Genomic DNA, 20,929 nt, shown 5'->3' with positions numbered 1-20,929 from the left:
ATAAGACTGAAAGAAAACAGCCTCCTGAGATCTTGGTGAATTTTTGCCAGGAACAGGCAACACTTGTTTCAATGAGGCTTTTGTGGCAATGAAAATTGCAGGTGCTGAGGGCTTGAATTGGATTGGGCCTGCAATAAACCCAGTGCTTTTTTTCTTTAAAAATGTTTAAAGGTACTCTCATTTTCCTACTCATATTGAAATATTGCCCCTCAATGAGGCCAAACTTAGATTCATAAAATGTTTAGGGATATGCGTACCCATGCGTCCCCCCCAGAAAAAAGCACTGTATAAACCCATGCTATAGTGTCTTAATCCAGGCAGAGCCCCTTTACAGTGGTACCTCAGAAGTTGAATGGAACCTGTTCCGGAAGTCCGTTCAGCTTCCAAAACATTCGGAAACCAAGGCGCAGCTTCCAATTGGCTGCAGGAAGCTCCTGCAGCCAATCAGAAGCTGCGGAAGCTGTGCCAGACGTTTGGGTTCCAAAGAACGTTCGCAAACCAGAACACCCACTTCTGGGTTTGCGGCGTTCGGGAGCCAAAACGTTCAACTGCCAAGGCGTTTGGCTTCCAAGGTATGAATGTACTGGCAAATTAGAGAATCGTGGAGTCGAAAGGGACCCTGAGGATCCTCTAGTCCAGCCCCCTGCAATGCTGAAATATGCAGCTGTCTCTTACTGGGATCGAACCTGCAGCCTTGGCATTATCAGCACCACGCTCTAACCAACTGGGCTATTGTGGTGTGGGGCACAACAGCCCTGCATCTGAGGGTGGAACTCTGTGACTGACATCACCTGAGGTTTGGCCTGAGTTAGCTAGTCCGATGGTCTGACTCATTCGAAGGCAGCTTCATATCCTGGGTGCAGGGACATCCCAGCATTTCAAGCTAAGGATCTGGAGTAAAAAACCTCTGAGATGCTGGAGAGGTAGCTTCTTGTAGGCTTGATTCTGGAGAAGACAGCTTCGTGAAGAGTTGTAAGCACATGTTTAATTCTCCCCCTTTGATACAAGTAGAAAGCAGAGTGGCTTAGCCTTGACTGGATCATGCCCACTGAAATTTCTACACAGTGCCACAATGATTCTGCTTTTCTGTGTTATCTGACCTAGATTGTTGTAGTTCACCTCACCCACAGCTGGAATTCAGCTCTCACACATTTCAATAAAAATATAGGATTCCAAAGAAATGGACACAAATGTCTCATTGAAGCAAGAATGCTTGGGAACAAAAGGAATCAAAGTGTGCAACATGCTCTCGGCATTTTGAAAGGATTGAGTGCCCCTTCTGTTGGGTGTAAGTGGGTGTCTCAAGTTTTCTTGCCAGGGCAGGCTTGACTTTAAGATCTTTTTTTTTTTAAAGGCTTTATTGCTCTTTTATAAACATCTAGCATAAACATCTCTCCTAGGCAATTGGCAGTTGTATCTATAAATAAACTAAATGCCAGTAGGGCTTTGGACTGAATGCCAAAGAGGGAACTTGCATCGATTTCTGATTCCTTGGGGATGTTCACACCTATGTGACTTGCAATTAAAAATGAACAGGATTTAGGGCTGATTGAAACCCTCAAGATAGTTTCTGTCCATTTTCTCTCCCCACGTAAGGGAACGAGTCCCAGCTAATATCTCTGGAGCAGCAGAACGCCTTAGTGGCATCCTTGACGGGCACAATAAAAGTGACGCAGAAGCTACGAAAAGGAAACACCAATGATCAGAATCTCTCCCATTGTTTTCAGGCAAATGCCGTTCCCCAAATACAGCGCCTGCTTTGCAGGAAAGAAGGGTTATGCCAGATAGTCAGAACATTTCCAGGTAACATTCTGATTTATTCCAATGGACGTTTGCTTAATTATTATTTTTTAAATCTTTGTGTGTTTGCTGGAATGTGAACCCACCTTGGCTCATCTTGGGTCACTCTCGAAAATAACCTGTTACTCATAGTGCCAGGGCAGCCCATCCCGTTTTGCCGCCTGAGGGGAAATGAGAATGAGCTGCCTCCTGCTCCCCTGGCTGCCATATCCTGCCCAGTCCCCCACCTCCCTGTCTTCTCCTGCCCCCCACTTCTGCTGCCACTGAAACACCCCCTCTCTTGCCGAAATGCAGCAAGAGGGTCCGTCCCACAAAGCCTCCCCACTTGTCTTCTCCACCCCAGAGGTGTGGAAGACGAGTGGCAGTGCCATGTCCCGAAAGTGGTGGGGCGGGCGGGGAGCTGCCTCTTCTGCTTCTGCTGCCTGAGGCGGCTGCTTTATCCTGCCTCGTGTGTGGACCAGCTCTGCATGGTACTTAAATGTCATTTAGAGGCATTAAAGCTATTCAGTGCTCTTGTGATGGCCTGGGATTCAGACTCAGAGGCTGAACCTGAGGGATCCCATCCTGCACAGGATTCCACGTTTCCAGAACCAGCTGAGCAGGGGCTGGGGCCTGAGCCTGAAGGGACCTCACCTGTGCTGGATCCTCAGGTGCAGGCACCAGCTGAGTCTGCTCTGGCCCCTCAGGTGATGGAGGACCCATTGCCTGCAGGTGCTCCACTCTCAGCCCCGTCAGGGGAAGGTGAGGTTGCTTCTGGGTCCGGTAACCCTCCAGCCTCTCCTGAGCTGCAGAGGCTCAGGGCAGAGAGGCGGAGGGAACTAAGTTCCCACAGGAGTGCTTGCCTTAAGGCCAGGAGGGGCGAGTCACCAATGGACCAGGGCAGCCCTATGCCTCGGGGCAGATAAAAGCCGGCCAGCCCCAGTCCCAAGTTGCAGGAGCAACATTGTTGGTTGCTAGTTCCTGCCTGAACCTTGTCCTGCTTTCCTGCCTGAGCTCCTGACCGGCCCTGGCTCCCTGCTTGCAAGCCTGTTCCTGACTTCACCTGGCTCCCTGCCCTGCACCCAGCTTCAGCTACTATGGACTGGCTCCACGTTGCACCTTTGACCACAGACCAGACTTGGACCTTGCCTCTTGGGTAACCCACAGGACCAGCACAGCTCTCCATGCATTGAAAGAACATGTGTATCTGGTGGTTGCCCTGGGAGCAAGCAGAGAAGCATCACTGCAAACATGCCCTGCTGTGTCTGTGCATTCACAGTGTGAGAAGGACCTCTATGCATCTTCTTCTTCTTTGGCGATCACTCGTAGCTGAGTAGGATTGTCTTCCATAAACTTGGTTTTAACAGTGAGTCCATAAGTGATTGCGGAGACCAATCCTGAATCCACACGTCCTTCCACAGTGGGGACATAGGTTTCTGGGCATGAGTTGATCATGGTGAGGGTTTGCCAAGCATGCCTTCCTCTTAGCACATTTCTCCCTTTCGTCCCAAGTTCGAGCGTCTTCAAAGCCCATGACACCTTTGGTAAAGGCTGTTCTCCAACTGGAGCACTCATAGGCCTAGTGTTTCCCAGTTGTCGGTGTTTATACTACATTTTAAAATATTTGCCTTAAGAGAGTCTTTGAACCTCTTCTGTTGACCACTGGCATTACGTTTACCATTTTAAAGTTTGGAATAGAGTAGTTGCTTTGGAAGGCGATAATGAGGCATCTGCACAACATGACCAGTCCAACGAAGCTGATGTTGAAGAATCATTGCTCGAATCATTGCTTGTGCAGGAGGGAACACGGGTTCAATGAGGGTCTTCCCTTTGCATGGAAGAGTCCTAGGGGCATGCACTCCTACACTGATAGTGCCCCTTCGCACACCAGCAATATGTGCAGATGGCTGTGTTGTGGCTGCGTTGGAGGGCAAGGCTTGTCAAGCAAGCCTCATGAACCCCCATAACACCTCCTTTGGTGAATGAGAGAGTAATTCAGACCCCCTTGGCAGATAAAGGAGAATGTGGCCGTACTAGGCTTGTCCTAAGGCCTTGTTCTCCTTGAGGTATCAATCCTGTTAGTGATGTGCCCTTCCAGCCTGAATGTGCAGGCGCTCCTGACATAATGCTCCTCTATACGGAAAACAACAAGGTGGTTCCTTTTGTCGCTGCCATTGGTAAACAATTGGGAGCCAGGAATCCTTGCGAGGAATCTAGTGCAAATGGTAGCGAGATCTACCAGCAGAGGCAGATCTCCCTTTTGTTCTAGGGTAAGTTTCTGCATTATTGCATGATGTCAGTGGCCCCAGTCCTGCTGCTCACCACTTGGCCCGGGGCGGGGCCTGACAGGCCCTAAGGACTGCTGCTGCGGCTACCACTCCCCTGCTCAGCGCCTGAGGGCCCCAGTCCTGCCGCTCACCACCTGGCCCGGGGTGGGGCCTGATGGGCTCTATAAAGGACTGCTGCCGCTGCTGCTAGGCAGAGAGGGCTCCGTTTTGTTTTGTTTTTGGTTTAAATTGCTGTTATTTTTTTACCGATGTCATTTTAAACTGTGATATTAATGCTGTATTCTTTAGATTTAGATTTATGTGGAAATTGTTTCCCAGTTGGTTGTGCATTTTTTTGATGTGGTTTATTTATTGTTTATGACTTTTGAAATTATGTAAATCTTGTTATGCTGTAAGCTGCCTTGAACATTGTTTTTTTAACTGTGGAAAGGCGGCATGCAAATAAAAAATGATGATAATGGTGATGATGATCTGAATTTTCTGCCTGTTGTGCACCTGTTGATATGGACATGACATTTTTAAAAGTGGTAACTCGCCCACCACAAACCTGGGACTAGAAGCTTTCAATACTGGGGGAAGGGGGAAAGATAATCTTTTTAATGGTTGAGCATACCCAGCCCCTCCAAGTGTCCCTATTTTCCAAGGACATCCCTGATTTAGAAAAGCCGTTCTCCTTTCTGATTTCAACCCAAAATGTCCTGCTTTTCCTTAATGGTAAAGGGACCCCTGACCATTAGGTCCAGTCGTGGCCGACTCTGGAGTTGCGGCGCTCATCTTGCTTTATGTGGCCAGCATGACTAAGCTGCTTCTGGTGAACCAGAGCAGTGCACAGAAATGCCGTTTACCTTTCCCCCCGGAGTGGTACCTATTTATCTACTTGCACTTTGACGTGCTTTCGATCTGCTAGGTTGGCAGGAGCAGGGACCGAGCAACAGGAGCTCACCCCGTTGTGGGAATTCAAAACACCAACCTTCTGATCAGCAAGTCCTAGGCTCTGTGGTTTAACCCACAGCGCCACCCGTGTCCTTTTCCTTAGGCTGTCCCTATTTTCATTGGAGAAATGTGGGAGGATATAGAGTTATCCAACCCCCTAGCTGCCTGAAGGCAATCCTGTATGGGGAAGGTTTTTTTTAAAATGTTTAATATTTTAATATATGTTGGAAGCTGCCCAGAGTGGCTGGGCCAACCCAGCAAGATGTGTGGGATATAAATAGTAAAATTATCATCATGGAATGGGATGTCCCTATTTTCATTGGAGGAATGTTGGAGGATATGCATACCTAGGGGGGAAATGAACTTAACTATTACATTCTAAAAGGAAAAGGATTGTTTTGGCGTCAAAGTGGCTCACACAGCCAAATGGCACACCAAGGAGTGGCTCGTTCTTGCCACCCAGAGTCCTCATCCACACTTGAACTTTAAAAGGGGGAGGGCTGAGTTATCTTAGAAACAAGGACATAGCCTGCACATTTATTCAAGAGGAGCGATTTCAAAATATAAATAAAACACTTTCCTATTGTTTCTCTATTTTCCCTTGGCTCCTCTCCTCAGTCAGGATATCCTCCCCTGTATCTGCTGTGTTGATTTAACTTTAGTTTTCCTGGCAGCACCTTTCGAATTAGTGTTCAGCGCAAGGATTACGGCTTGGAATTATTAAATTTTATTGCCCGGGATCACGTGCATAATCTTGGAAAGGAAATTGGAACGGGCTCCTTTGGGTTGCTGTTGTGCGATGCATGTGATGCCTCCTCGCAAATTAATAGCTGTGCACCAAAATTGAGAAGTCACCACTAGAATGAGACAACAAAATAGGGAAGAGAAAGAGGGAGACAAATAAACGTTGAGTTTTCCTAACAGGGGTGAGGCACAACAAAGCAGAAAGTTAAGGGCATGATCTAGCCATGTGAAAACCATTTGATTTTTTTATGGGAGAGGCTTAAGCAGATGTTTATCTCTCACATTGCAATCGATGGGAGTTTAATGTGTTTCTTTTTGTCTGGATTTTGCCATCAGCAGAGGGTTGTTGTTGTTTCGGATGAGTAGTGATAAATAATGGCAGTGTAACTGCTTCTTATAAGTGCCTATATTTCTTAGATTAGTTCCGTCTTTCGCAATACTTTTCACATTGCCTCTGCAATCGGGTCAACCCGATTTCCCCTGTGTTTTTCTTTAACGTGCTTTCAAAACAACAATTTTGCCACAGGCAGCCTTTCCCTTCATCCTCCAGCCTGATGGCGGCATGTGGTGAGTCTGCTGCTCAGTTTGGCTGCCAGCCACTGTACACTCCCTTAGCCCTGACAGAGACGCCGTGTCTCTCTTCATCTTCGTGGTATCTTCCGCAACAAAAATAGTGTATCTAGACTGCAGATGAATTCATCATGTGAAAGGCTGGGCTGGATGAATCCTTAGCCGGAATTAAGATTGCCGGAAGAAATATCAACAACCTCAGATATGCAGATGACATAACATTGATGGCAGAAAGTGAGGAGGAATTAAACAACCTTTTAATGAGGGTGAAAGAGGAGAGCGAAAAATATGGTTTGAAGCTCAACATCAAAAAAACGAAGATCATGGCCACTGGTCCCATCACCTCCTGGCAAATAGAAGGGGAAGAAATGGAGGCAGTGAGAGATTTTACTTTCTTGGGCTCCATGATCACTGCAGATGGTGACAGCAGTCACGAAATTAAAAGACGTCTGCTTCTTGGGAGAAAAGCAATGACAAACCTAGACAGCATCTTAAAAAGCAGAGACATCACCTTGCCGACAAAGGTCCGTATAGTTAAAGGTATGGTTTTCCGAGTAGTGATGTATGGAAGTCAGAGCTGGAGCATAAAGAAGGCTGATCGCCGAAGAATTGATGCTTTTGAATTATGGTGCTGGAGGAGACACTTGAGAGTCCCATGGACTGCAAGAAGATCAAACCTACCCATTCTTAAGGAAATCAGCCCTGAGTGCTCGTTGGAAGGACAGATCGTGACGCTGAGGCTCCAATACTTTGGCCACCTCATGAGAAGAGAAGGCTCCCTGGAAAAGACCCTGATGTTGGAAAAGATGGAGGGCACAAGGAGAAGGGGACGACAGAGGACGAGATGGTTGGATAGTGTTCCCAAAGCTACCAGCATGAGTTTGACCAAACTGTGGGAGGCAGTGGGAGGCAGGAGTGCCTGGTGTGCTCTGGTCCATGGGGTCACAAAGAGTCGGACACAACTAAACAACAACAAAAACTGCAGATATCAACATGGCAGATGTTATGTACTGAGCTGAATCCTAGAACAATAGGATCCAGACAGTGGGAGGCAGTTGAAGATAGGCGTGCCTGGCGTGCTCTGGTCCATGGGGTCATGAAGAGTCGGACATGATTAAACAACTAAACAACAACACCCTATGATGTTGTCACGAAGAACTTCTTCCTTTCTGTCAACATACCGATGAAACTTCCATTACGTGTTTATATATGCCTCCACACTGCTTAATTCTGGACTCAGCTACACAGCTGCCAATGAAATGTTTTAAATGTGTCACTATGTGCAATACACAGATGTGATGCTAGATGTCGATGGTGAGCTGTGCCAAATTCAATGTATTTTTCAAAACATTTTTTAAGGAAGCATTTTTTTATATGTGTCTAGATTCTGTGGGATTTTTAATTTTTTTTTTTGTAGCTTCACTAAATACCTGTCACCAGTGCCTCTATTTGAAATCCTAGAATCTTAACGTTCTTGGAATTCTCACGTGGTGACCACGGTGGGAAAGCAAATTTTGCTTCCTCTTGTACCGTTTTTCTTTGTATCATAGTGACAGAGCCTCGAGAAACTTTTAGAGGAGAAGGGTGACTGCCACATTCTTGGCGCCTGGCCTAGTTTAAAAGGAGTCCGTTCCCCTTCTTCCTGAAGCCCTTTCCTTGCTATTTCCCTAGAGGTGCTACCAGAGGAGGAAAGCTCCCTGCAACCTACTTGGACAAACTGAGCGAATAGAAAGTGCCCCTTTCCCCGGTACCCTATGCTCCTGCTGCTGGAAATGATGTTGGTGCAGGAGCAGGTTTGTACAGAAGACCCAGTTGGTGCACTGCGTTCCCCGGCAATGGAGCAGCGCAAAATTAGCAGTGAAGCAAACGAAAAGTCAGCTTAACTGGCCCCTTGCCTGGCCATCCCACACTGGGACATACCCTTGCTTGACGTTCACCAGAACTACTGCTGCTGTTCTGCCTTACTAATAAATAAATACTCAGGGCCAAAGTTGGTGCAATGCTCAGCAGCCCTGATTTTTTTGTGTGTGCATTTGCCTGCAAAAATGCAAAAGGTCTCAGTTTCATGTAAAGACTCTTGATTCCTGCATACATCAACCTAGCTCTCTGTGTGTTTGTATGTGTACCCTTGGTCCTTCTGGCTATTTTGCTGGGGTTCGTAGCGGCAAAACCAAAGATTGCTCTGTTGTTAGATAATCTTCAGATGGAACATGGAACAGAGAAGCATTATTGTTTTAAATTAATACCCTATTCAAAACAAAGGCTGGAATCCAAAGAGGCGCAGGATTAGTTCTGCGTGACCCAGATGGATCTGGGGTTTGTTTTGCATTTTATTATTCGGGAAGGGGGAGTCACAAACACTGCTGTGCATTTGGACTTTAATATATAAGTGGGCCTGCAACAAAATGTTGCAGTGTGGAGTGTTTATGCTCAGGGTTCCAACTAGCCAGCCCATGTCCTTGTCATGGATAGTCTAGCCCATGGGTAGTCAACCCTTTTTACCTAAAAAAAAGGGTAAAGGACCCCTGAGAGTTAAGTTCAGTCGCAGACGACTCTGGGGTTGCGGTGCTCATCTCGCTTTACAGGCTGAGGGAGCCGGCGTTTGTCTGCAGACAGTTTTCCCGGGTCATGTGGCCAGCATGACTAAGCCGCTTCTGGCACAGCGGAACACCGAAACCAGAGCAGCGCACAGAAACGCCGTTTACCTTCCCACTGGAGTGGTACCTATTTATCTACTTGCACTGGTGTGCTTTCGAAGTGCTAGGTTGGCAGGAGCTGGGACCGAGCAACAGGAGCTCACCCCGTCGTGCGGATTCGAACTGCTGACCTTCTGATCGGCAAGCTCAAGAGGCTCAGTGGTTTAGACCACAGCGCCGCCCGCATCCCTTTTTTATACCTACCACCCACTAATGCATCTTTCCTGATGGTAAATTTCCTTACCGCTCACCAGTGCTCGATGGAAGGAAGATTTAGCTTGTGCCGTAGAACCGCCTACCGCCCACCTAGAATCCTGAAACGCTCACTAGTGGGCGATAGGGACCAGGTTGACAACCCCTGGTCTAGCCCAGTCCCCCTCTTGCACACAGTTTTCTGTTTTATTTCCCTAACATTTGATCAACATTCCACAGCTACTGAGCTTCCTCAGTCCTCATTTGGCTGTTTGGGGTATTTCTTCCCCACCCCCACCCACTGGGCAGGTTGCCTATGTTTTAAATATGTTTCTGCAAACCTTGGGGGTTCCCCATGACTGCTCATACCTTCCTCTTGTCCATGAATGGCACTGTTTCAGTTGCATACGGATCCACATTATAATGATAAACAGATCAAACAAGATTTTTGTTACTTCAAGACCACTTCAAATATGCCAAATTCTCCATATGGGAAGTAATACCATGAAGAAAAGAGCATGGGAACCATGCTGAAAATGGCCTATGTACTATTTTGTTGTGTGTACCTTCACTGACCTGAAGGGAACTTAGGTTGAGTCCTAGTTATGGTTTAAACGGGGAGTTCAGCACTAGGCCATTGTCTTCTGTAAGACAGCAGTGCTTTATCATATCTGCATTTTAGAGTGCTGTTATCTGACACCCCCAAAAGCAATATCATTTGGACAATGCTATTCTGCATTTCCCAAAGTTTATATCCCATCATTGTAGCTGAATGGTTGAGGGTTTCATCATTCACTTTCTAGTTTTCCATCCTAACCACTTTGTGTTTTTTTTTAAAAAAATATTTATTAAATTTTCACAAATTATAAAAACACATACAGTACACACAATACACATTACAAAAATATACATACAAAAACAAACAAACACGTATAATTTCAACTCCTTTTTTTTCTTAAACTTACTTCATCGACTTCCCCATACCTCCCCTTTCTGCATTCCAATTCCCAAATTTATTTCAGCAAATCCTTCCCCTTAATTTTATCCAATTTTTCCTTTCCTTTTCTTTTACTTAATCTTTAACAGCTGTAATCCCTTACTTTATATAACCACAACATTTTAACATTCATTAATTTTGCAATATTTCTTAAGATATATTTTGAATTTCTTCCAATCTTCTTCCGCCGTCTCTTTCCCCTGGTCTCGGATTCTGTCAGTCATTTCAGCCAGTCCCATGTAGTCAATCACCTTCATCTGCCACTCTTCCAAGGTGGGTAGATCTTGTGTCTTCCAGTACTTTGCTATGAGTATTCTTGCTGCTGTTGTAGCATACCATCCTAACCACTTTGAAAACCATGGATAATTAGAAAACTGTGCTTCAGAACAGTTAGCTTATTCAGTAGATAATTTGACTGGTATGTGCAAGATTTTTCAAAAGGCTAGGTCATTGTGGTTAGAGAAATGAAAGTATTTTTCTCTCTGAGTTAGGCTCTGTTCCATTTTATTTTTTTTTAATGCATGAAGATTTTCTTGCACCTTTTCCAAACATTCGGATGAGGTGGTATAATACTTTCTAATACGTAGCTGCTTGCAGACATAATCAATTGATCAGAATTTCTCTTTGCAAAATGTTCAATGTTCTCTCTTAATAAAGAGGAGGCATGGGAGGATACAGAGAGATAAGTTAAATTGTTTCCCCTGATGCAAGTGTTAAAGCCTTTTTTAACCACATCCCAGTCCTCTGAAATTTAATCGATATGTTTTCATTTACTTTTTGGATATGATGGATTAAATAACAGAAGGGGGAAAAGACGAATCAAGACACAGTTATTCCTTTCCTTATATACTTGATGTTCGTCAGGGATTTGGGGTGCCAATTCATGCTGCAATGCTCTCTGCTACAAAACAGTGGATTGATAGTTGTCTGTCATTTGTGAATAACTGCATGTATATGCGTTCTTTGCCCACCCCAATGGGGCAAACTGCACACTGTAGAAATAGGATTTTGATCACATCAGGGAGAAAAGGATTAAACGTCTTCTCCTTTCACTGGTGCTTCAATAAATTGGCTTCCCCCCAAATGCTCACCACCAACACTCACAGCTTGGACTATGGGGCTCGGATGGTGGATTTGACATGTACTGACTGTGTAGCTTGGCTCTTGAAGTCCCTGATGGGTGCTCAGTGTTATGTATTCAGTGGTCTGTGTTTGCCTGAGTTTGAGTCTGGATTAAGGATTCTGAGCCCCTGTGTTCTGATTTGATACATGATATCCAATCACAGGAGGGACGTGGGTGGTGCTGTGGGTTAAACCACAGAGCCTAGGACTTGCCGATCAGAAGGTTGGCAGTTCGAATCCCCGTGACGGGGTGAGTTCCCATTGTTCGGTCCCAGCTCCTGCCAACCTAGCAGTTCGAAAGCACGCCAAAGTGCAAGTAGATAAATAGGTACCACTCCAGCGGGAAGGTAAATGGCATTTCCATGCACTGCTCTGGTTCGCCAGAAGCAGCTTAGTCATGCTGGCCACATGACCCGGAAGCTGTACGCCAGCTTCCTCGGCCTATAAAGCGAGATGAGTGCCGCAACCCCAGAGTCGGTCATGACTGGACCTAATGGTCAGGGGTCCCTTTACCTTTACCTTTTATCCAGTCACAGGATATTTCAGACTTTGGGCCTCTGCCATTGGCCCTTAAACTCTGAGTCATGATTCACAGCTCTGAATAATGGCTTCTTACTTTGACACATTCTCCTTTGTGGGTCGAGTCATTAGGCAGGACATAGATCTTCGTACTTTTTGCAGAGAAAAGAATCATTGGGTTTCTCTCTCCCCCCCCCCCCCACTACACTGACAGGATTGCACTGTGACACATTTATTGTGGAATAATCTTCTGCGGGCCAGAGCACACTTCATCAGACGCATGAAATATTGCGCTCATTTGGCAGCTGTAGCTCTTGAATTCTTTACAGAAGATTTGATCTATAAAACAAATGCAGAAGAACATTTGTCCCGTTACTCGGGGATGGGGATGTTATTCAGAGTGCGGTTCAAATCTAACCACAATACTTGGGCCACATTCTTTGGAGGGGTGAATTCATGAATCTGTAATATCTTCTTGGGTTCTATTAATTGTGTATTAGTAGCTGCTCATCCTTTTTGGTCCCCTTCATGCGTACCCTGATGTATATGCTCTTTGCGACAGGGCCACCCATTCAAATATTGCTTTTGCTGCTGTCAGGGAGCTGACATCGGAGCTAGAGGCGGAAGGAAGGCTCTCAAATGATGCTGGAGAAGGGCCCAGCAGGGAGAGAGGCAGCTCCGCAGATGGGGAAGCAAATCAGCGCAACACCAGGGATATGGAGGGGCTGATGGGGGAATCGGCAAGAGGGCTCCAGGACTCTTCACCGGACACCAGCGGGGAGAGCACGGGTCCTCCGCTACCCACGCCCTCCCTGCACAGAAGACTTCCGCGCAGGGAGAGTAGGAGGAGACTTGGCGTCAAACAACTTTTATGTTGGAAAAGGTTTAAGAAACGCCCACTGACGGATTCTGCTAGCGACTGAGGCAGCCACGAAGTGAAGGGCTGTCCAGACAGAAAGGTTTAACCAGGCAACATAGCCAGGAGAGGCGGCAACTTACGCACGAGAAACCCCATACTCATTACAGCTGCTGATTCCTGTTTATCTGCTGAAGCACTTTGCGTCACAGTTGCCTGCTCTTCTCTCTCTCTTGCAGTCATTTGATTGCACTTGCTTTATTATATTTGAAGGAAGCTGTTCAGTCATTAATAACTTTGCTGCACGAGGAATGTAGCTTTTAAACAACTCCAGCTCTGATTTATTCATCAAACCATATGCACTACATGGGTTACTTAACCACAAGTTACTTAACCACAAGTTACTTAACCACAAGTTAACTCTATGATTCTAAGTAAACGAGGAAACCCTTCTGCTAGGTGCATCTTACAGCGCAATAGTGTACAATTTTACTTGGGAGTTACAGTGGTACCTCAGGTTACAGACGCTTCAGGGTACAGGCTCCGCTAATGCAGGAATAGTACCTCGGGTTAAGAACTTTGCTTCAGGATGAGAACTGAAATCGAGCAGCAGCAGCGCAGAGGCAGCAGGAGGCCCCATTAGCTAAAGTGGTGCTTCAGGTTAAGAACAGTTTCGGGTTAAGAACGGACCTCCGGAACAAATTAAGTACTTAACCCGAGGTACCACTGTACAGATGAAGGAAACTGTCAATTTTCATCCTGCAAGTTTCTCATTTCCCGCCCACCCCAATCTTAAATTCAGTTTTCGACAAAACAAAAACAAAATTCTTTCCTATGGGAGAAGGATGAGACATTGGCCATCATGATGAAATTCATAGCCATGACTAAAGAAGAATCCAAAATTGCAAGTATTGATCCGTTATCGCACATGTACCAAAGAGCAGTAGTTTGTTGCATAAAGCCTCTCCTCTTCCCAGAGGGGAGGGGTTGTGAGCAGGGATTGCTTCCCACGCTCTCAGGGGGGCGTGGCCAGGCCCCCTGTGTCACAGAAATCCTGGGCCAGCGTCATGCCCCCCAGCCAGCCAATCCAGTTGGGTGAGGGGCGTGGTTTAGCCACATTTAAACGGCCGCAGGCCCACAAAGAAGAAGAAGAAAAGGAGTTTGGATTTGATATCTCGCTAAGGAGTCTCAAAGCTGCTAACATTCTCCTTTCCCATCCTCCCCCACAGCAAACGCTCTGTGAGGTGAGTGGGGCTGAGAGACTTCAGAGAAGTGTGACTGGCCCAAGGTCACCCAGCAGCTGCATGTGGAGGAGCGGAGACGTGAACCCGGTTCCCCAGATTACGAGTCTATCGCTCTTAACCACTACACCGCACTGGCTCTCACAGCAACAGCTCTTCCTTCTTTTGTTCTTGCTTCCTCGGATCACCCGCCTGCCCTCCCTCTAGGTTTTGCGTCAGCACCTGACCTTGCTACGGACCTTCGTTGGTCGCCTGTTCAAGGGGCCTGGTAGGAATTTTTTCCACTTGGCGGATTGGCACCAGCCACTTGGTTTTCACCTACCCCGTAGCAAATCGTCACAACTTTGTAAGGTTTGGCAGTTAGGCATTGGAAAACGTGTTGTGTGTCGGAGGGGAGATTGTAGCCATCACGTACCCCTCCCCTTGAAGGGTATTCCATTAAAGGAATCCGGCGGTCGTAGTTCCTGTCCGAAGCCCAGGTGGTGGCTAGGGCCGTGGTACGACCCTCCGGTGACTCTAGAGGAAAGCTTCCAGTTGATTTGCACCACCAAGCTCCCCCTACAGTTTGTTAACCCTTGTGTGACTCCCTGCTGAGCAGACAGGAGTCAAGTATAGTCTGTTCGGTTCCATGCCTAAGCCAATACCACTCACATTCTGTAACCAATAAAGTTGTCGCCTTTTTTAGCCCATTAACCTAAAATACTTGTGTCCATATGTCTTATTTCATCACAAAGCAGGGCCTCAACTCACAAGCCTATGTATCATTTCCTTGGAGTAACCTCTTGCTGCTTACTTCTGACTGCTCCAGTTTAACCTGAATAGCTCATTAAGCTGTAACAAAAGATCTTCAGTTAGCTGAAGTTCGAACTTTAGCTTTAAATTCGAAATGCAAACAATCTTGCTAAGAAGTGCTGCCATTTAGAATGAAGTAGGAGCCACATCGAGACACGGGTGGCGCTGTGGGTTAAACCACAGAGCCTAGGACTTGCCGATCAGAAGGTCGGCGGTTCGAATCCCTGCGACGGGGTGAGCTCCCATTGTTCAGTCCCTGCTCCTGCCAACCTAGCAGTTTGAAAGCACATCAAAGTGCAAGTACATAAATAGGTACCACTCCGGCGGGAAGGTAAACGGCGTTTCATTGCACTGCTCTGGTTCGCCAGAAGTGGCTTAGTCATGCTGGCCACATGACCCGGAAGCTGTATGCCGGCTCCCTTGGCCAATAAAGCGAGATGAGCACGCAACCCCAGAGTTGGTCACGACTGGACCTAATGGTCAGGGGTCCCTTTACCTTTACCTTTACCTAGGAGCCACATCAAAAGAAAGGAAAGATGTATCCAGCCTCTGACTGAGTACTTTCTTAGTGCTCTGCCTTTCTCTATGCTAACTGGTGCAAGCAAACTTGGAAACCTCAGTATTCCCCTAATTCACTTCCCAAAGCAAAGACAGACCATCACTTACCCAGGTGCTCTTGAGTGATTATGTCATTGCTCCTGTTCTGAAATAAGTCTTGTTGTTCATGGTATAGCATGGCAGTAATAATCATAACTGTGATCAGATCATTGTGGCCTTGTATGCAGCTGCCAAGGTACTTTGGAATGTGTATTCTTTTGAATAATATTTTGTCACCAATTCCTTATTCCTGTGCAATAATTAGACTTCCTGCAGCCTCAGTTATGTTCTTAGATTGGCATATTGAAATAAAGTGCATCTGTTTAAGTAGAAGTTATATTAATCACTTAATAAGCTTAGCACTGTGTGGTCTCATGCTAAGTAATGAGATCTGGGAATAATAAGAACAGCTTGACTTCTCTCTTAAGCATTAAGAAATGTCTAAAAATGGACTTTGCTGCAGTTAAGAAAAAGCCACACCACATATGAACAAAAAAGGCTTTGTCACAAAAGCGTGGGGAAGGGAAAGGGAGAACGCGCCCTCTACTGGCAGATCTCATTACAATACGTTTGCAGTTTCATCACCGTAGATAACTCCTGTGAAGCAATTTATTGGTGCTATGCCGGAAGCATTTAATTCAACTGATTGGCAGCATTCCATCGATTCGATTACTTATATAAAACACCGGATATGGTCACTTCCTATCCCACCATTTTGTGCAATGTGTAAAGCATATCATAAGCCCCATCATGGAAATATATGACTCTTTCAGCCCTATCTTGTGCATATTTACTTTAGAAGTCTCAAGGTGATCGGTGGAGCTTACTCTCAGGAAAGTGTGCATATTGGATCACAGCCTCAAGAACATAATTGTGGGTTTAACCATTTCAAGGAATTTGGGTATGCCAAATTTTCCCTGGTTTTTTTCTGGATGGGTGCAATCCGCTGCGTACTTATTTCAGAATAGATCCCACTGCAGTCAGTGGGACCTATAACCCAGTCCAATGCATATTTAATTATAAGTCAGCTAAACTTTTGTTGTGCTAGCCAAAGACATCATCTGAAGTAGGGGGTGGGGAAAACAGCAGTCGCTACATTTGCAGTAAAACCATGATCAGATCCACTGAAATATCTTACTTTTTCTTTTCTTTGTTAGGTCTTTTTCTCAGTCTGCTCTCTGTTTTTTTAAAAGAATTTAGTTATTTAGTTTTTCAGATTAAAGTTTTACAATCACATATACAACATACAACATAAAAACAAGATTCCAAGGAATCTCCTGGTCTTCCCTCCTCCCCGTTGTGGGTCCTACTTTTAATCATTCCCTCCTACATCCTTTATGACAATTCAAACCTTTTACATCTCCATTATGTCCAAAATTCACCATTAAACTAGACGTTTTATTCCAATCCTACTAACGATTTCAGCTGTTTACAGTGTTTTTCAGGATAAATTATAAATTTTCCTCATTACTTATTAAAATTTTGGTCTTCCTGATTTCTTATTCTTCTGGTCATTTTTGCCATTTCGGCATAATCCATCAACTTGACCTGCCATTCTTCTCTGATTGGGACTTGATCTTCTTTCTATCCCTGGGCCCATAACATCTGCACAGCCGTGATCATACATAAATATAGTCTTTTCCGCTCCATTGGAATTTCAGCACCTAAAAGAAAGGCTTTGGGGTTTGGTTTTTAGAAAAAGTTATTTTAAACATTCCCCCCCAATGCATTATATATCATATCCACTGAAATTTCTTATTACACAGAATAAAAAGTAATTCTCAAATAAAATGTGCGAATTAGATCTCAGAGTCCCCATTGCAATTGACTGTTAATTATAAGGGTGTTTGTAGAATCATAGAATTGTAGAGTTGGAAGGGACCACAAAGGTCTTCTAGTCTAACCCCTGCAATGCAGAAATCTTTTGCCCAAGGTGGGGCTTGAACTTGCAACCCGAAGATTAAGAGTCTAGTGCTCTACTGACTAAGCTATCCCAGCAGTTACTGCCACAGCCACTTCTGCCTTCATCCAGCCCCCACCTGCCTGCCACCTTTCTTATATCCAGCCCAAGGAGTGGCACTGCTTATCAGCTATGCCCTTAGTGTCGGTGTTGCCCTTGCAGAACTCAGGATGGAGGGAGATGGGGACATAGCTAGAATTAGTGGGCTCTGCATGTCGTTGACTCTGGCTCCACTTCATTTTGGCCTCCCTGTCTTCTTCCCCATCAGTTTCACTGAGCATGAGCCACCACAGATGGTCTTGGAAGACCAACACCTTCCCACTTTGAATTCAGTTAAGCCTGTAAGGACCTGACAAAGTGTCTGAAAATCTTCCCCCACTGGAAATCTTATATAAGCCACTCTGCGTCTCCTGTAAGAAGAACATGGCATGAGCATAATAAATAAAATGTAAGAAGGTGGAATAATAAAGTGTTCTGTGTACGCGGAGAAACGTTAAAGCGGAAAGTAATAACAAAACATTGCAATTCCCGAAAAGAGAGGCGCTAGCTACTTTAACGATCTTCTCATTTTCTTTCCTTCTCCAACTTGATGTTGTTTCAGATGTACATCTTCCAGTCGCCCTTTCTGCCTGCCCCGAATCAAACATTATACCTCTTCATACCATGAAGTCCCAAGATGATAACAGAAGGACAAGTTTTACACAAATGTTACATCGGCCGATCGAGAACGCTCAGCAGTAAGAGACTGGTTTTCTGTTCTTAATAACTGCGTCCGCATGGGTTGAACTAGATGTTACAATTTTTCCCATGATATATCTGGATTCCTTTATGATGCCAGTTTTGGAACTGGAAGGGGTATTTGCAAGGAACCGTTCCCTAAACAAGGCTGCCTTCAGATGTCAGATAGTTGTTTATCTCCTTGACATCTGAAGGGAGGGCGTTCCACAGGGCAGGTGCCACTACCAAGAAGGCCCTCTGCCTGGTTCCCTGTAACCTCACTTCTTGCAGGGAGAGAATCGCCAGAAGGCCCTCGGAGCTGAATGATGGGGGTGGAGACGCTCCTTCAGGTATACTGGGCCGAGGCCGTTTAGGGCTTTAGAGGTCAGCACCAACACTTTGAATTGTGCTGGGAAACATACTGGGAGCCAATGTAGGTCTTTCAGGACCTGTGTTATACTGAACTATAGTGAAATATTACGTGAATGAGCCTATCCTCGTTCCATGCTCACATGCAGCAGGTTATGGGTGACCAGGGCATGTGACGTCATGACATTACCCGCACACACACACCCCGGTCTCAGAACCTGACTTCCAGTCCCACTGAAAGTCAGCTTCTGAGACCTTGGAAAGTATCCCTGTACTTTCGGAGGTGACTTCTAGTGCTTTGTGAGGCACCAGAAGTTGTGTTGGGGCCCCCACAGTGTAGGTGCTGAGCACCCACAACAAAAAACTTGTGGGTGCTCGGGCACCCAGAGCCCCCTATAGTTGGCGACCCTGCTCACATGCAACCAATTTTCTCTCCCCCATCGTTGTGGCTGCAAGGAGAACATCTGAGGCTTTCATTTCTGCTTTTGATCAATCACGACTTGTCATGTCATCTGAATGGACAAAACTGTGGCTAATGTTAACTATGGCTTGCATTAAGCAAGCAAATATCGACCATATGGCTAAACTGGTGTTTAGCATAGCATCAAAATGTGTCCAAATTGAAGCATGCTGGTTCTGCTAGGCTTTGGGGGTATATTGCTGCTTTGTGAAATGGAGGGCAAAGGTTGGTGTCTGAATTGTGCAGTGAGATATTTTCATAACTATGGGTCTTCAGAAGGTGGGGTACCATTTCGGCTCCATTTCAGCAGGAAAATGTTTGGACCAGCACTGAGGAACATAATGGGAAGCATTTTTGTGCCAGTTAAACAGGAAGGGAAGAACTTTTGATAGAAAGGAAGCAGCCCTTGCCTAACATTGTGCTGTCATTTTACAGGCATCCATCACCCGCTAAAGACACCTTTAAAATTCAAAACATTTCAGTCATCATCAAAGTGTATGTTCTGGTGACATCTTTAACACCTCTGCGGGCATTCATTCATTCGACTGCTGTCGTCTGGTATCCGCCCAAGAAGAAGCACTTTTCAGTCAAGGTAAGCCTGTGCTTTCATCTTCATTTCAGTTTTATTACCAAAGAGCTTGAAAAACGCTTGGTTTGTTGGTTTGTTTTATCTCCCCACTTGTGTAAGAAGCTCCTTGCAACTTACCCACCATGCACTGAAATGAAAGTTGGCTTTATAAATGCACGGGTGAGAGTGCTCAGATTTTGAAATCAGCTAGAGATGTGCAGAATACAATAGGACAATCTCTTTCTTTTTTTAAAGTTCCCACCCATGTTTTTCTCTGTCTATCATTTTCACCCTTTTAGACTTTGACCGGATAGTGGTACAGCCAGTTCCTTCAGCATCCAGTAGATGCTGATAGTATGTTAGGGTCTGTATTTCAGCCAGACTGCATATTACAGATATACCGTAATCTTGGATCCCATCTCTTGCTGGGCTTCACGAATTTCATGAAGATCAAGAAATGCAACATAATTCAGGGTTTTGAAAACTCCTGCATTTTTTTCCTTTTCATTTGCAGCTGCAAGCCTTTTTCGAAACCGTCTTGAAAGGCAGTTCCCCACAGCAGGCACTGGAGGACATGAAAGAAGCAATAACCAAACTCTTATTGATAACTGAGGTTTTTAGTGAAGCCCCTTCTTCCGGACCAAAGGCCTCCAGCCAGTAAGGAGATTGAAGCACACAAATTGAAATAAGCTGAATTTTCTTAGAGATGCTCTTTGGAATATGAGGGTGCCTTGAACCTGGCTTCCAAAGTCTGGGACATAATGGAGCCATGTAGCTTTGCCTTGATGGGTTTGTTTGAACGCTCAGAGTCTAAAACAGGGATAGATAAAGAAAGAGGTATCTGTTGGTAAGGAGAAAGACTTCCTTTTTTAAAAGACATCTTCTTGGAATCTGTTGTCTGAAGCCACTGAACACTTTCCAAGGTGTTTTGTTCCTTCCTGGTTAAAGTATTGTTGCAGGCAACCCCAATCTCTGAGCGGTGCAAGGTTCCAGGGTTTCTGGGCTCGGTTCCTCTGAAGGAGGATCAGCGGAGATTGTGGTGTCTTTATAATATATGGTTTATTTACACATTTATACAACCTGAGCCTACAGTGGAGGGGCTCACAGCCTCAATGCCCCAAGAGGGTCTTGCTTCTCCCATTGCCCCTGCCTTCGATTCTGGCAGAAATCAGACATGGCTCTCACTCTTTGCCTCCTCAGCCTGCTGCCTTGCTGCCAGCTTCTAGTTTCTAGTTCACATAATTCGATTCTCAGTTCTGGCCTTTGTCTTTCTAACTACCAGCGAGTTGAAGGAGGGCCCCCCACCCATTTTCTGTCTGGCACAGAGTCACTTCCTTTGTTTCCTTAATGGCCCATAGTTAGAGGGCCGTTATCTCTCCAGGAAGCTAGCCTGGCTATTCCATAGCTGTCAACTTACAGATTTGAAAATAAGGGACCAGCAGCCTTGAAAATAAGGGATTTTCCAAGCACAGCTATATTCAACTTCTGAGCCCCTCCAAGCCAAAGGCAGAAAGCCCAACCAGCAGCCA

At 45.6% G+C, this 20,929-nt stretch overlaps 1 protein-coding gene across 1 annotated transcript in view; it reads left to right on the top strand.

Annotated features, from left to right (window-relative positions):
- The window catches only part of CPED1 (cadherin like and PC-esterase domain containing 1), a gene marked incomplete at its 5' end in the record, with an annotated part of 127,931 nt that overhangs the window by 36,128 nt on the left and 70,874 nt on the right, over positions 1-20,929 (top strand). Inside the window, 4 exons of the mRNA XM_082239544.1 lie at positions 1,728-1,803; positions 17,888-18,023; positions 19,268-19,424; positions 19,915-20,057. Coding sequence (XP_082095670.1) covers positions 1,728-1,803; positions 17,888-18,023; positions 19,268-19,424; positions 19,915-20,057 — 512 coding nt within the window. The remainder of the gene's footprint in view (positions 1-1,727; positions 1,804-17,887; positions 18,024-19,267; positions 19,425-19,914; positions 20,058-20,929) is intronic.

The sequence above is a fragment of the Podarcis vaucheri genome (assembly GCF_965113315.1).
Source record: "Podarcis vaucheri genome assembly, chromosome: 10".
Classification (NCBI taxonomy): domain Eukaryota; kingdom Metazoa; phylum Chordata; class Lepidosauria; order Squamata; family Lacertidae; genus Podarcis; species Podarcis vaucheri.
Note: the sequence above shows the minus strand (reverse complement) of the source record. Positions and strands in the feature narration are given on the sequence as shown.